Source organism: Buteo buteo, chromosome 16 (assembly GCF_964188355.1).
Source record: "Buteo buteo chromosome 16, bButBut1.hap1.1, whole genome shotgun sequence".
NCBI classification, from domain to species: Eukaryota; Metazoa; Chordata; class Aves; order Accipitriformes; family Accipitridae; genus Buteo; species Buteo buteo.
The window spans coordinates 26,694,898-26,710,426 of NC_134186.1; the positions used below are offsets into that span (position 1 = coordinate 26,694,898).

Sequence of the window (15,529 nt, forward strand, 5' to 3'; positions counted from 1 at the left end):
TTGGGTAGATAGACGGGGTGTTTGAGGGGACTCTCACTGGCATGTCTTTGTGTCAGTTCACACCTGAACGATGAACACAGCAGAGGACTCAACTGAGCACAGTCTGTCACAAAACAATTTGCTTCACCGAGATGGGCAACAAAACCTACAGCCTTGTGCGTACTCCTGTCCTGAGACAGCATTACCTGTCCTGTCTCCGGGGCAAAGTATTTCGGCAGAATTTGGGGCTAGCAGCAGGGGAAGAAAGAGGGCTGGAAGAATCAGTCCAACAAGACAGAAAACAAGAGAAGGAACATTAGAATGAAAAGAGGAGAGAACAGAAAGGAGTTATAATAAAACACAAACAGAAACCCAAACTGTCAGAACATTACAGTCAGCGGTAATCTTCTCCATGGAGATGCAACTACAAAAATTTTGCGACCTGACTACATAATTACACGTCAGGATATAGCTGATTTCCATTGCTTGCAGGGCTACTACCGCCTTCTACAACAGGTCTCTCAGAGGGCACGCGTTGCAAGTGATTGTGTGCTTTATCCCGACGTTAGCTCAACGTGCTGTTAATACAGCTCTGACGCCGAAAAAGCAGCCCCGCTCCCTCCTCCCTGCTCAGTCTGTTCCCAGCTCCTGCTCTGTGTCCACACGGATACTGATGAAGCTCATCGTGTAAGGAGCTGGGGAACTGGTCAGTCTGAAATACAATTCAGGTGATCATTTTTCAGTTGGATCCATCTCCCAGTCGGGTTCCCTAAGCATTCGCACGAATTCCTGTACGGAAACATTGTAGGGAGCAGCTGGAGATGGGACGGGGCAGCAGGGAGAGGCCGAGAAGGGATCAAGTGACTAAGCAGACAGGGACTTCTCTTTTCAGCATTTCTTTCGGTTTGAAAGCTTGTCAAATATGATAAACAAGAATTTTAATAAGGAACAGTTGGCTTCTCAAATCAAAATGATAATAACGATGGAGGTTTTTTTGAATATCACTATCGGATCAACTAACAGGAGATCTTTGGAAGGACAATATATGATGCAGAATTCAAATATTAGGTATAATGTGGTAGCAAGCAAAGTTGTCACATTGGCTACCACAGCAAATTAAAAACCTCACCAGAACCCATCCCTCTTGCCCTGAACTGGGCTCCTTGCCTGGAATGGCTTCTTTCTATGTTCTAGTAATACCATTCAGTATTATCTTCTAAGAAACACAGCTTGATTTGTACCTGCAGTGTTGGCTCCTGCTGCCAGGACTTCATTTACATTTGAGATACACACAAACTTAATGGAAACGAGTGAAAAAACCACTAACCTTTCAGACAACGTAGTCTTAACGCTGTTGGTTCGGACAAAGGGAGTCAGAGAATCATCTTTAGAGGCTGGAATCAAGCCACTGGAGGAATTATGGCTCAGCCCACCTCCACTGCTCAGAGAGATATCAATGGATTCACAGCTGGTATGAAGACTGCTGACCGACTGATATCCAATGCCATCCTTGCTAACAGCAGAAGAGCTACTTGCGTTGGTACCCCATGTTAAACTGTTGGAAGGAGCTGAATGTGCTGAACTGGGACTAGAAGCTAGTGGAGATTGGTTCATATCTGTGTTTTTACTATACAGAGGACTGCTGCCCCCACTGCTCAGCATACCACTGCCAGATGGTGAATCGAGATTACCCTGCTGGTTCATAGTAGCGTGAGGATTGGAGATGACTACCGAGTTTTTCATATTTTCAGCTGTTGTGATGGGAACTTGTTTACTAGGCTTGCCGCCGAAAAGTCTGTAAAAAAAGACAATGTGAAAAATACATACAATGGAATATTAAATGCAAGGGCATTTTATATCTAGACCATATATCTTCTTAGCTTCAGAAAACCAATATTAAGTAAATGATCCTAAGTTGGACATATGCAACTATAAATTTATGAATAACCTTGTGTTCACTCTGCCTTCAATAAAGCCCGGAGACAATTACAATAGCTTCAAATCTATCTTAGGTGTGTCTTCTCCAAATCATCAAATACTACTTTCACAAAGCTAAAATACAGCTTCACAGAACTAAAATACAGCCATATTGTCTTCTGCTCCTCAAGGAACAAGGGTACCAGAGAAACACAGCATTGATTCATCTCAAATGTGGAATATTAGAGGTTGAAAGCTTGTTGTCCAGGTAAATACTGTGCAAATCCCCAAATACTCTGCACAGAAGCAGCATTTTCTGGGATTAACAGGAAAGATATTTACTGATACCGAATGTAGGTTTGTCTCATTTCAGGAGCCAAGCTGGCTAGAAACTATTTTTTTTTGTGTACAATGAGATTTTACCTGCTTCGGCACCCAGAACTGGCTCAGTAAAAGACTAGCTGAGTGCCAGAACCAGTGCAAGGGAGGGGATACAAAAGCGTGGTTGGAGGAGGACGACTGCAGCATCTCTAGTTTGCATCGGTGTTGCCTGTGATGCAACTGCACTGCCAATGAAGAAGAAACTTCACTTCCCTCATTAACAGTCAACGGGAAAGTTCTCAGAAGTGCAAAAGTGGCTTAGAAGTAAACGTGCTTAAGACTAGCTTATCAACCATTGTAAAACTGATCCTCAAAGTTATGAAGGAAGCGTATCTTTTGACTCTAGCTTCGAACATCCACTCCAAAACGTTGCTTCTGTTTCTGCCACTTAGCTCCTGCAACTGCCTTTGGAACCTTAGTTTGCCTCACACCTATCTATACGGATTTGCTTTTTTCTTATCAAGTGTGGAATGTTGGGGATGAAATCTTTCAAAGTGGTTATCTATCGGACTGTAGTCCTCAGAGTAGAGGACTACAGCACTTCTACACAAGAGCTCCTAAAGACTTACGCTGAGTAGAATTTTCTCTGCTTTTGAGCATGCCTGGGTTGTTTGTACAGCACATGCACACTAAATCACTTTGTCCAACGCTTCCCAGAAACCCAGGCTGTGTAATATAGCGTGGCACCCAACAGCACATGTGCAGTAAGCCCAGTGATGCCCAGAAGCACTGTACTTACTGCTCGGGTGCTACCTGCAGCTCCAGCGTACCTGCGCAAGACGCCCGGAACACATCTCAACTTGGATGGCTGCTGTTGCATACTTGCCACAAAGCACCTGGACAACACTGCTGGATCAGGCTAAGATGCCCACCTACACCTATCTCATAATCCATCACTGCTCTGTGATCCTCTCGGCACCTGATGTAGACAGACATTCGCAAACCAGCACGGATCTGGCAAACTTGGTTCACCTGGACACCACATTACACCTCACTGATTAGGAGACCCTGACTTAGACGAGTCAGTCTGAATGATAAAACCCATTCCTACGGGGATTTAGAGACTATTTAGAGTTGATGTTATTAAAGCGAGTATGAAGAAAAATGTCAAATCATACTGCAATGACATACGGCCTTCAGCAGCAGTACCAGCACAGGGTATTCCTGCTACTACGCCATCGCGTACCACCTCTTCAGGTGTACTGGGGGAACCGTACTCTTGGATGTAGGACCCTAGAGCTTAAAAAAACCCCAACCACCCACACAACAGTTTCACAAGCTGTTTTCAAGCTACGTAGTCTTCCCCAAACTGTTTCACAGCACCCTAATACAACTGAGAGGATGCTGCAGGGTGGCACAAACAGAACCACGTTGCTGCTAAAGGCAGTGTCTGGTTGAACCCCAACCTCCTAACAAATGCCTTCAGACGAGGATGGGGTCTGAGGAGCATTCCTTTCAGTCCAGAGAAAATCCAACCCAGCAAGACAGTCACATCAATACAGAGATTAACTCTGGAAGGACATACCCTACAAGGAAGGACATCTCTTTACTCCTATCTACCAAGAGATTGACATATCCGAGCTGGTTCTTGGGTCACACATGTCTCCCATCAACAGAGAAGCAGTGTCTTATATACTGCTAAACATGAAGGCCCAATTTAATAATAAAATATATCAAGATAAATGATGGTTTCACTTAAGGGACGGACATGCCAGATACATAATACCGGAGCTAAAGGGAATACTGAGAAAACAGAGACAGGGATGGCCCTCATAGCAGAATTATAGAATTTCACTGTTTATGACAGGATAGAAGTTATGTATACTCACAGACTTACAGGTAGATCTATATCATTACAAAGGTATGGATTCTAATTTATCGCATAATATTAAAAATTTACAGGGCCAAGAGAAAATATGCGAAAAAATGTGCTACTCGTCTCAACTGACTATGAAAATTAAGCTCAAAATCTTCTTTATTGTCATTCTAGAAACCAGTAATAAGCAGATGAGGCCCAATTCAACTCTGATGCATTTCGATACATGACAATTTAAACAGTCTGGTGAAAATTCAAGACTGGAATTGTAAATCAAATGAGGGAATAGTTAAATTGAGCCTCAGTGTCTTCTCTTTGAAGTTTCATGTATTTCTAATGTAGTATTTCAATTACATAGCTAGTGATGTGGCTTTCCAGTAATCAAAAAAAAATTTCCAATCAAATTTCAAGATTAATGTGCCTGAGGCTTGCAACACCAAAAATCTGCATTTCTCAAGGGGTATGCTACAGAAATGAAAGGTCTATTGGAGCTTTTCTTTTTGAGCAGCCATTGATGAAAATGAAATGTTCTAAAGGACATGGCTTATCTAATGAAAACCGGGAATAAAAGGAAGTGTCTTGAATTATCCTCACATAGGCTCTTCAAATCAAACCACCCATCTAAAAAGAAACAGTTTACAACTCTTTACAAGTGTTAGCCTAAACTGCCATCACAGCCATTATGCTTGCGCTGGTGCTTCAGATGGAATGTGGCTTTCTCACATCACTGGAAGCAGGATGATGTAGCATAACTGTATGGGTATTATGGGCGTCAAGACAAAATGAAATGCAAAACACTGCAACTTGAAAGAGACAAGCTACTCAATGTCAAATTAAATTGAAAAATAATATTAACGGAACCTTTCACCAATAATCAAGGCTTTGATGCACGCTGCATCAACAAATTAATTCCTTAATGTTAAAATAACGTGTGGGGTAGTTGGGGAGAAATAGAAGACAGATAAGATTTTTGTTTAAAAAAATATTATTAAAATAAGAAAATTCAACCCAGCTTAGACAGTAACTTCACTTTGGGTTCTTCTACACAGGTGAATAACCTGACGCTGAGTCTCGCAACACACTGGCCTCATCGACACAACTGAAAAATTGGTTCCAGTTAGGCATGTGAATCTAGGCACGGCAGGCCAAATTATGCCATTGTCATCATGAAAATCTGAAGTAACTCTCTTGTTGTCAATTTATAATTTGATCCACCATTGGAGTATTTCCAGGTTTGTTACATATACATTGGTGCGAGAACTCTTCCGTAACCTTCAGGTAAGAAAACGCTTAGTCCTGCGATATCTGCACAGATAAAGTCTTCAGGTATCATTTTTTGTAACAGAGACTGGTATCACAATTGCCAAACTTTCTGCCAGACAGGTTTTTTTTTCCCAAACGTGAAATTTTTGCTGCTGTCACGTGATGTACTGAGTATTTACAACGCTGGCCAACCAATGTGAAATTAAATGTAGATACAAAGACCTTGACGTAGGACACTAAATAGTAAGTGCTCCATAAAACACAGCCAGGCCTGGCTCGAAGAGTCCTGATCATTCAGCTCCGACTAACATCATTGCACAATCAACGAATTTATTGCCTACCTGCGCAAAGTGGGAGAGGCCACATCGGGGTACTTGGCTCCTTGCTGGTGAGTACTCTGAGCTCCGCTAGAAGCAGTCTGTGATGCAGGGTTCACTTTAACAGAATTACATGAGGCCACGCTTTCGTTGTCAGACGAAATCCCTTTCTCTTTATCAGTCTGATTGACTAATCCTGGCAGAGAGTTTCCAAGGATTACCTTGGCAGGCTCTCTCATTTTAGGGACAGGCAACCCAGCTGACTTGCTGCTTATGTTGGAGTCTATGCTACTCGTGCTAGATCTATTCCCAGCTCCACTTCTGCTACTGGATTTACTGGGCCGGGGTAAACTACGATACTGAAGATTAGTTCGGGCACTAAGCGCTAAGTAGCCATCATCCTGGTTCTGTGAGCCATCGACACTAGTCTTCCGACCAGTGGTCCTACCCATGAGTCCAGATGACTTTGGGATTTTTCCCAGGGTAGCCGATCTACTGGTGATAGTTGCCCCACTGGCAGTGATTATAGTCATGCCTACGGCTGACCCACTCTGTTTCTTAAATCCAAATGTATTAGCATTAGCAGCAGTTGTTCTAGAGTTACTCGTGGGAAGCTTTTTGGATTCATCACCACTGCTGCGTCCTGCATCTGATGGGGAACGTTTAACATGTCCAGCTTTAGGAGATAGTCTACCCTTTTCTGATACCTTGGCGTCATCAGTTTTCCCTACAAAAATAGAAAAAGAATTCTAATATTTAATGACTTGAAAACATCGAGCAAATGATGAAACTCAAAGCAGCATGAAAAGCAAAAGCGTGTTAGCCACCAGAGTGTGGTTAAAAGTTATGATCTAGTCTGCACTGCACTTACATGCCACTCGAGTGAGTTACACATGCAGACTTGCCAGAGAAAAGTATGCGGTGTGTTTGCCCTCAAGAATGCGAGAAGCAGACCAGTCTTATGTAATAGTGACAGATAAGAGAAAAAATGTTTCCCTCTGTAGCTACCACAGATTGGTCCCTTTTTATCATTAGACAGAAGTAGTGTTAGGCCATTAGTATAATTTTCCTAACAGGCATTGTTCAAGAAAGTATCTCACTTCAACTTTTTCATGTACAATTGTGTACACGACCAAATAAAAGGAAAGGTATTGACTTATATTACTTGATTATGCAAATTCAATCATTTTCATTCACACATCTGCAAGTGCTAAAATCACTAATACATTTATAAGAAAATCCAGAACTAAATAGCGTTTAGTATAAATTAACATGCTGGTTTAGTATGGGGGGGGGGGAAATCTCCTCAACCACACATGCTGTAAGTTCTTAAAAGTTAACTGCGACTTCAAAAGCTGAAATTACATTATTTGGTCTTCATACAGCAATACTGTGCCCAGTAAATAGCTTGGCTTAAGTCTAGAGTTGTCATGAAAACAACTTTTGTAGTGTACTAATCCAAAACAGGCATTTTCAAATGAACAGAAATAGAAAAAGTGGACACACGAGATACTGCATAGGTCAAAACAATACCTAAAAATAAAGACAGGATTACCTGAAGTTCAGGTTCTGCCTCTGGAAAGTATTTAAACTGTTTTCATACCGAACACACTTTCTGGCTTGTTTATATCTTACACCTTTTCTCACCTGTTCCAGGTGTCTTTAATGTGCCTGAGGTGGTTGAAGGTTTAGTCCTTGGTGTGGTAATGCCAACCTGAGCCGACATGCCCCGTCGCCAGGAGCCCGTCTGTGAAATAACAGTGTTCTTCCTACCAGAAGTGCTTTTATCGGATTCATCTGACACATCAGAGGGATTCCGCCTCCATTTAGATCCCGGCTCCATTTTTATGCCGCTATCAGATCCTCCATCTGATTTCTTGACTTCATCACCGGACCATAAGGAATTCCGTTCAACCTGGGAATGCTTTTCTGCATCAGTCTAGGACAGATAAGGAATTGCAATACAACCTTCAGAGCAAGCCTTTCTTTTAAGAAGCTTCATAAATGAGAACCATCAAACTGATTAGCCAACTCAGCAGTCATCTCTAAGTACCGACAAACCTAACACGCCTTTGATAAAGGAATGTCATAGCAAGAAATGAACCCCAGCAATGACATATTTTTTTAATACGCTAAGGAAAAAAATACACGAAACCCAAGAGCCATGCCCCTTAGAATAAATAAATTTAAAAAAACAACGAAAAAAACCCTCACTTGATTTATAAAGGACACATTCAGCTCCATGACATTTATAATCCTCCATCTCAAATTTCTGACAAACCCTTTTACTGCAATGCCAAAAAAACATTTCAAACCTGTGCCGCCAGCTTTCCTTTGTTCCTGCTGCTTTCCTATCTCTTGTCTGGCAATCTGATCTCCAGAGCATGAGGAGGCAGCTTTTTGAACAGATCTGAAGCTGTGGAATGCTGTTCATTCTAATCTAACATAGTAGAAGGACACCCAAGAACTGATGAAAAATGAATCCCCAACAACTTTCTAAAAATACTCAAGACTGACTTAAATACATAACTTACCTTAGCTTTTAATTTATCTTCAACCTATACAAACTGGTTTTTTTCCCTATTCTTTGCACAGACTGATTGTGCTACCAGTCTTTTATGGAGAATTCTGCAAAGCTCAACATCAAATATACAATCTTCTCATTAGCAAGCCTTTGCCAAATTCTCAGAAATGCTTAAATTACATCCATTACCCTATATATATATGTATATATAATATATTCCCCATACATTAGCATTTTCTATGGCTAATGATTACCCTTGCCGAATTCTACTTCTCCTGTCAAATGCTGTTGATTAATTTGGGCAAATTTTGTAACACCACAACCGACCATTTTGTGATCAGGCACAAATGACGAATATCCACACATTTGGCCCTGATCTGGATAAAAAAATCACAGATGAAGCATTCTCCAACCATCACAGTACCATGAAACTCAACATTTGATCACGAAGCTCCCAGGTAAGAGCTGGTGAATTCTGGTAAGGTGTTGAGTGCCATTTCTTCCCCGCAGCCTCAGCAGAAGAGGAATGTGCTCAGCACTGTGCAGTACTCAAATGGTAATCTCACTTAAAAGGAAATTATTTTACATACCCCAAAGCATTAGAAAGCCCACAACCTTTTACTCTCTTTGGATAATCAGAAAAGCACAGCACAGGAAAGGACGCATGATCATTTACCACGCTTCCAGCAAAACACTGTATTTTATTTCTAAGTTCCTAAAGTATGTTTCAAGTTTATGACTTTTCCTACCAGATCACACCATTAATATTAAAGAATCTAGGGGAGTTGTGATTTAATTTCCTCTGCTTTTTATGGTAATTACTTTTCTTTTTTTTTTTTAGAGCCTGAAAAACTAGTCTAAGCGATCAGTATGTGAAAGCTGACACCACACATCACAATGGTCTTCCTTCAGTCATGTGAAATAGTTAGGGCCTGGGTTATTTGTCTGCATATTGAGCCATCAGACTAACAAGCATTCACTGAATTATGCATTTAGATATTATTTTCTTGTACTTTTCTCGTGCTACGCAAATGCCTGGAAAGGTTCCCTGCCTTTCCATTTGAAGAGAGCAACTCAGCATAGGCTTGAATGCAACACTGCTTTCTAGCTTCCTTCTTTTCACATGGCTGCAAGCTTAGGGGGTGGCTACCTTTCTATTTATGACCATTGCTTGGTGTGCAATAAATTCACCATGTGACTGCTTCTATGTCCCGTGTTTCTCTAAAATCATCGTTTCATGCAAACGTCTCCTCCGTTTACAGATCGTGGAAGAGAGCACAGGCAAGAAGTAACAAATAATTGACCAACAAAACCACCTCAACATCATTGCTCACATGCTCTCATTAGTATCTTGCTTCAAGTACCTTGTCTGGAATTGCGTATTTACACCGTTAGCGTTCCAGAGCAAGAAATACAGCTACTTGCTAGCAAAGGGCTTATTCTACTTTTGGTTGACTATGAAATATTCCTGGACCTTGTAGTTCCCCTCCTTTTCGTCTCTCAAATAACACATTCTCAACAGAGAGAACAGCATTACAAGAAGTCCTCTCATCTTTGCTCTCTTCCATTTCATTCCACTACCACGCTCACAACCAAAGTTTTTCCGTAGCCTTTGAAAAGCTGCACATCCACCCTTGAAGCCCTCTGGCCAGAGAGATGTTTCTGTTTAACGGTAAACACTGAGAACAGCACGAGAAACATGACTAAGGAATCAAAACCAAAACACGGTGAAACCTGGCTTCGGGATTGCAGCTGAAACTCCACCTGCCTGAAAGGCCTGGAGTGGGTGAAAGTGGAAATACTGTTTGCTGGAGGTCACGGCAAGACATAACGAGCACGAGCTGGGAGCAAAGCCTGCCGCCCGACTGAGCTGGGAGTAGCGGTAACCACCAGGATTTCTCAACTTATTCCTAGCTTTGTATATCTATTTACGAAGCTGTGACAAGACCAAAGCTATCTTTGCTCCAGCGAAACCGAGAAGTTGTCTTGATCCAACAGCTTAAAGATGCTGCTGTTTTCTATTTAAAGGAATCGTTTTCTTTCCGTCTTCTGATCTTTTTAGCGTTACATGAACAAGTTCATTAGTTGATCTCTTCCTTTCTTCCGTCTTATTTCAGTTAAATAAGTTATTTTCAAATGCCCACCAGATCTTAATCTCTCCTTAAAATACGTGTATGATGTGACTGTAAAGGCATACTATATGCAGTGCCGTGTAAAATGTAACTTATCTAAGTCTGTGCAATATAAGGGAAAAATATTAGGGGCCCAAAAGTTGTATGGCTACATGAAGTGGTTTGGTACTTGGCATAACCAGAGCAAGACACAGGAACATGGTAAGGCAAGTTCTGGTTCCAATCACTAGCTTGTTCAGATCCAACTTGCGAACATCTTCATAGCATTGTTACAAAAAGAGGCTACAACTATGAATGTCTATGAAGATGGAGTTAATATCATCTTTAAGTCCTGCTTCTCAAAGATGGAGAAACTACAGCTTCTGGAGTATGGGGTACTCAGCAGCTGAAAATCAGTTTCTTAGCAGAGACTTTTTTCCTACTGCAACCACATCTTCTTCCTTTGCAGAGATGATTCCGCATAAGCTACTGATTTTATCGGCAGACGCTGACATGTTAGGGCTCTCTCCCTTTGATGTTGCTGTATTATTTGTCTGGACTCCCAGCTGCACATGTACTAGCTTCAAGCTCCCTCTTTAATTACCTGAAATTCAGCTTCTGTACCATCTTGAAAAGATGTGGCAGAACCGCAGCAGCTTAAGAGTTAAGTGCCTGCTATTTAGGAGAACCAAGGCAGGGGACACCCCGAGAAGAGAAGTCCACATCCCTCTGCAGATGTTTGCCCAGTCCTTTGTGGCTCACCGCACCCAGGGGAACGCAAACCTGGGCACAGGCCATCATACAGTACTCCACATAAGACAGAAAAGGGATATATGCAGCATTCACTGCGTCATGAGCTCTGGGCAGCAAAAAATCAACCCTGCAAGCTACGCCTGGTTCCATCACTCTGAGTTATTTTCCTTCTCTTGGATGACAAGATTAGGATATTCTGTTCAAATGAAAACGAAGTATTTTATGGACAATAATTTGCAGGTAAGAGTAATACCTAGAATAAATATTCTCAGCCATGAAAACCGAGGAGAGAAGCAGGTCACGGACGCACATCCAAAAACTGCAAACACAACTTGTACGTCTTGGCTCCCAGCTTCCTTTGCTAACAACTACGCTCCACTGCCTGTACAAGAGTCAGTTGCTTTTCTTCTGGTGTATCTCTGCTCTCTCTTGGATGCTGTAATAGTTGTGGAGGGGGAAGAGGAGTTCGTCAACACAGATTTTGATCTCTCAGAGGTGCTTCCAAGAACCTGATTCCATCGGAAGATAGAAGTCAAATGAGTTTCTATTTTTTTTCCCTTAGGTTAACGTTTAGTCACGTCTCCCTTCTTCTTCCTTTTTTTCCAACAGTATTACAACGCTGAGACAGTAACAATTGTCAAAAAATACTTCCAGTTGTCTATGTTGCTCTCTCTGTTACGTACTGAAAAACACACTTGATAGATCTTAACTCCTCTCAACTTGTATGGGACTTGTATTAGCAGTTTCAAGCACACATGCAGTCGCTGATACACAACCAGAGGCTAACTGGAAATCTTTAATGTAGGCTCAAATATGCACTTCGTGGCAAGGGAACAAAGACTAATATATGCTTGCACCACCGTCTTGCAGGCAGAGTAACACTTCACAGCAACCACAAGTCTAGATTAAAACTGATATTTAAACACAGATTGAGGGTCCAGTCATGAAAAGGACTGGAGAAGAATAAAGAGGAAAGAAACAGAGGAGAAGGTCGTACCTACATCCCTCTCCTCTACCTGCCGCAATGCCAAGTCACTGCATCCCGGTTGCTTTGACACCCAACACCCGAGTCCCTTGAGCAGGCGGGTGTACAAAAAGCAAAGCTGGACTTCTTAGTCCGGCACTTTTCCAAACCAAATTCTATATAACCGGGGGAAAAAGCAGTTCATATTACTGCAAACCTCTGTATTATGTAGTCTAACTGATGAATGAAAAACTGTTGGATACCTTCACTTGTTTTATCCTCTTTGGATGTGTGGTGTCTGAGCACAAAATGTACACTTATGCTGCCGATGGATGTAAAATTTATCCTCCTATGAAATGCTGCCAAAAATAGAAAGCCTGCAGTAACACGCAGCCCCGGAAGTTTAAAATAATCTATTTCATTTGCCTAGGACGCTTACATTTCCGATGGAAGTGTAAATAATCTTCAAACTTTCATGTTGACTTAATTAAATTCTATTATTTAAGAAAAAACATAATACCTTTTCTAGAGCTAAAAAAAAAATAATAAAATATCCCACCCACTGATGCATGTTTTCTGTACAGCACTGTGGCTAGGAAGGCAGAAGCCATTTGTTGCCACACCACCGCAGCAGAGATGCCACGGATTCCACGCAGAGAGGAAATATTCCTAATTGCCACATACGATAAGGCGGTTACTACTGCTCGACATTGCCTTTTCAGTGATACTGTCCGTAACGAAGGCTCTCTGTGTGTTCAAGTTCATCCAACTTAAAACAATTATACCTATTGCACAGAGAAAATAATAAATATCAACGTTGCTTGTCTAAGCCAGAAATCTTACCTGTGCATCTAAGTTTTTGCGGGAGGAGGCAGGTGTGTTGGCATAGGAGCTGATAGAGGAGCTAGTGTTAATGTCATCGGTACTGAGATTATCTATGGTGTCACTGATCCCACTGCTGACAGAGCTGCTGTCATCCCAGCTGGAGAAAAAGCACAACAAAGGTAGAAAACAAGGGTCAGAAGACAGAACATCATTCAAAAGGAAAAGTATTATTTCTACATGCCTTGTCCTACTTGCAGTTGCCAAATGAAAATGGTCTGCTCGTTTCCCTAAGTTATCTTCTTTGCACTTCAAGTCTAAATTCATACAGCTCATCCACTATACGGTTGCCACAAAGCCTAACGTATACCATCCTTAAGCCAATAGCACCAATGATGCAACTCTTCCTGACTCAACCGAAAGTCTGTACGAGTAGACAAACTTTCGAGTGGCCCTTGAAATTTATCCCTGCAGTTCCAGAGCCCGGGAAGGTGGTGGTACGGCGGCATCTCCAGGTAGGCATGGCACTGACTCGCTAAGCAGAGATGGAGCTTAAACGCAAGGAAAAAATTCACCTTGAAGCAATCTTGCATACCTGGTTGTTACATAGACCTGGGCAATGACCTGGATCTACCATCAACAGCATCACCGGTCTCAGAAATTTCTAGTAATTGAAAGTTTAGTTGTTCGGAGGGTACATAACCCTCCTGAGCTCTACCACACATCCTTTTCAAGGAGATCTGTTAACAGCTTGCTGTTCAGGACTACCTTCTTCCAGCATGTGAGAGCTTCAACATTTTCTAGTAAATGAGAAACGCGTAACTGGAGGTTTAGGACACAGAAAGCACCAACAAAAAACGTCCACGCCTGAAGCGATTTGAGTGTTAGAACAGACAGAATCAAAACGATCCAAAAGTCAAGCCAGATGCTCCACTCCTAAAACACCTGTAAAAATAAGCTGCTTAAGGAAGAGATTTATAAACCGGTTTACAAGGGCTCCATCTCCAAGAACAATAAAGCTGGGATTGAAACACTGTCCTCTAAGTAGCTCTGTGAAGACATTTCAGTCCACTGATGGATAACTGCTGCTGGAAATGCATAAATACGTATTTCACAGACCATTTGCGAAAGCTAATGGTGAGAGCTTATCTCCTGGCAGTTCTCTAGCTATTTACAACCACAGCCTCAGATTTTGGGAGCTCCAGACTCTCTTCCCTATTGCATTTCTGTTTGCTTTACAAACTTGTAACAAAGAGATTGCAGGTAGTTTTTTGATCAGAGAGTGAAAGCCATTCACAAATTGATATACCGATCATTTGATATATGCATTTAAAATGGAACTGCGTGTTGTGTAATTGAACTATGTGAAGAAAGGCAATTTAGGTCTGGTTTCTCGAATTTTATTCATAGCTTCACCACTGACTTACTATATAGCCTCACTGTATAACCTTTGGCAACTTTGAAATGAAAAGCATTTCTTTTTTCTTGCTTAGCACTACAAAACAGCTACCTGTACGGGTTTTAATGATGCTTTCATAATTTTTAATTGCTTTTTGCTTACTTGGGAGTATTTTGTTCACCCGCCTCTACCTAAGGCCTTCCAGGGAACTGAGCACAGCTAAACCCAGCAGCACCATTTGCGGAACCGCAGGAGCAGCAGTGGCCACGGGGAAACACTCCTCTGCGCGCCCGCAGAAAGGGTTATCGCTCGCAGCCGCTCTTTGCTGCTGCTTTGTTCCCACTTACGGTCCTCATCAATCTGCCAGCACCGTCATTTGTGCCAATTCTCCCCATGACAATTCTCCCCGTATCGCTGCAGACGAGGCCAGCTAGGAAGCTCGGATCAACGGTTTCCGCGCGCCGGATTAATTTTGCCTTCGGGAAATTTGGGAGAGCTCAGCCAGGCTGCTCTGCTGGCAGAGGATGAGGAGGGAGAGGGACAGACACCGGGACCAACCGCTGGCCCCTGCTGCAGTCTGCGATTCAGGGAGCCTTGAGGTGGCCCTTCGTCCGGTGTCCTCTTTTTGTCCTCCAAAACACACTCCTGCCAGTTCTGATTGACTTCCAGGAGCGTCCCGGTTACAGGCAGGGCCCTGGCTTTGCAGAAAGATTTTCCAAACACTATTTGATAAATTCACAGACACTCCAGCTCTCCTGATATAGCTATAGCCCACAGTGGTGGTGATGCTACAATTTAAAGGAAAGATGTAATTTTTTTTCCCTAGATTTGCCTTCACCTGGATATTTTTAAAGAGGAATCCGCTGTAATACAAAACAGAAGTACATGTTAAAATGAAACCCCCTACACAATGCGAGACCCACTGAGTCTGAGCAAGCCAGCCAGCCAGATTCAACACAACAGTTTTCTTTGCTATTTTCCAAAGTCTTCCTCAGCATAACTGAATGAAAGATGTGCTGACCATACAAAGAAATCCATGGGATGTAACTGGCAGGGGAAAATATCCCCCGCCCCGCCCCCCCCAGTGCCTAGTATGGAGAAATTGAAAACTTGGAAAAGAACTGAAAGACTTCTCTGAAGCACTTTTTTTTTTTAGAGTAGGCAGTTAAATATTATAATGCAAAATATTGAAAGTTATATTACTTCTAAATTCCAGTTTTTAAAAACAGGCCCTATAACTGATATTTACTTCTATTTCAAAATGTGTAACAGAAATCGATTAC

The 15,529-nt window shown here is 42.0% G+C and overlaps 1 protein-coding gene across 3 annotated transcripts in view; it reads right to left on the reverse strand.

Annotated features, from left to right (window-relative positions):
• NAV2 (neuron navigator 2) overlaps window positions 1–15,529 on the reverse strand; it is a 421,304-nt gene that overhangs the window by 43,291 nt on the left and 362,484 nt on the right. For 2 of the 3 annotated variants that reach the window (XM_075048236.1, XM_075048235.1), the window contains 5 exons: window positions 12,869–13,007; window positions 7,321–7,612; window positions 5,698–6,400; window positions 1,307–1,774; window positions 186–251 (listed from right to left, as the gene is read on the reverse strand). In XM_075048236.1, the coding sequence (XP_074904337.1) occupies window positions 186–251; window positions 1,307–1,774; window positions 5,698–6,400; window positions 7,321–7,612; window positions 12,869–13,007 (1,668 nt within the window). The remainder of the gene's footprint in view (window positions 1–185; window positions 252–1,306; window positions 1,775–5,697; window positions 6,401–7,320; window positions 7,613–12,868; window positions 13,008–15,529) is intronic. The other variant, XM_075048237.1, reaches the window with a different exon arrangement.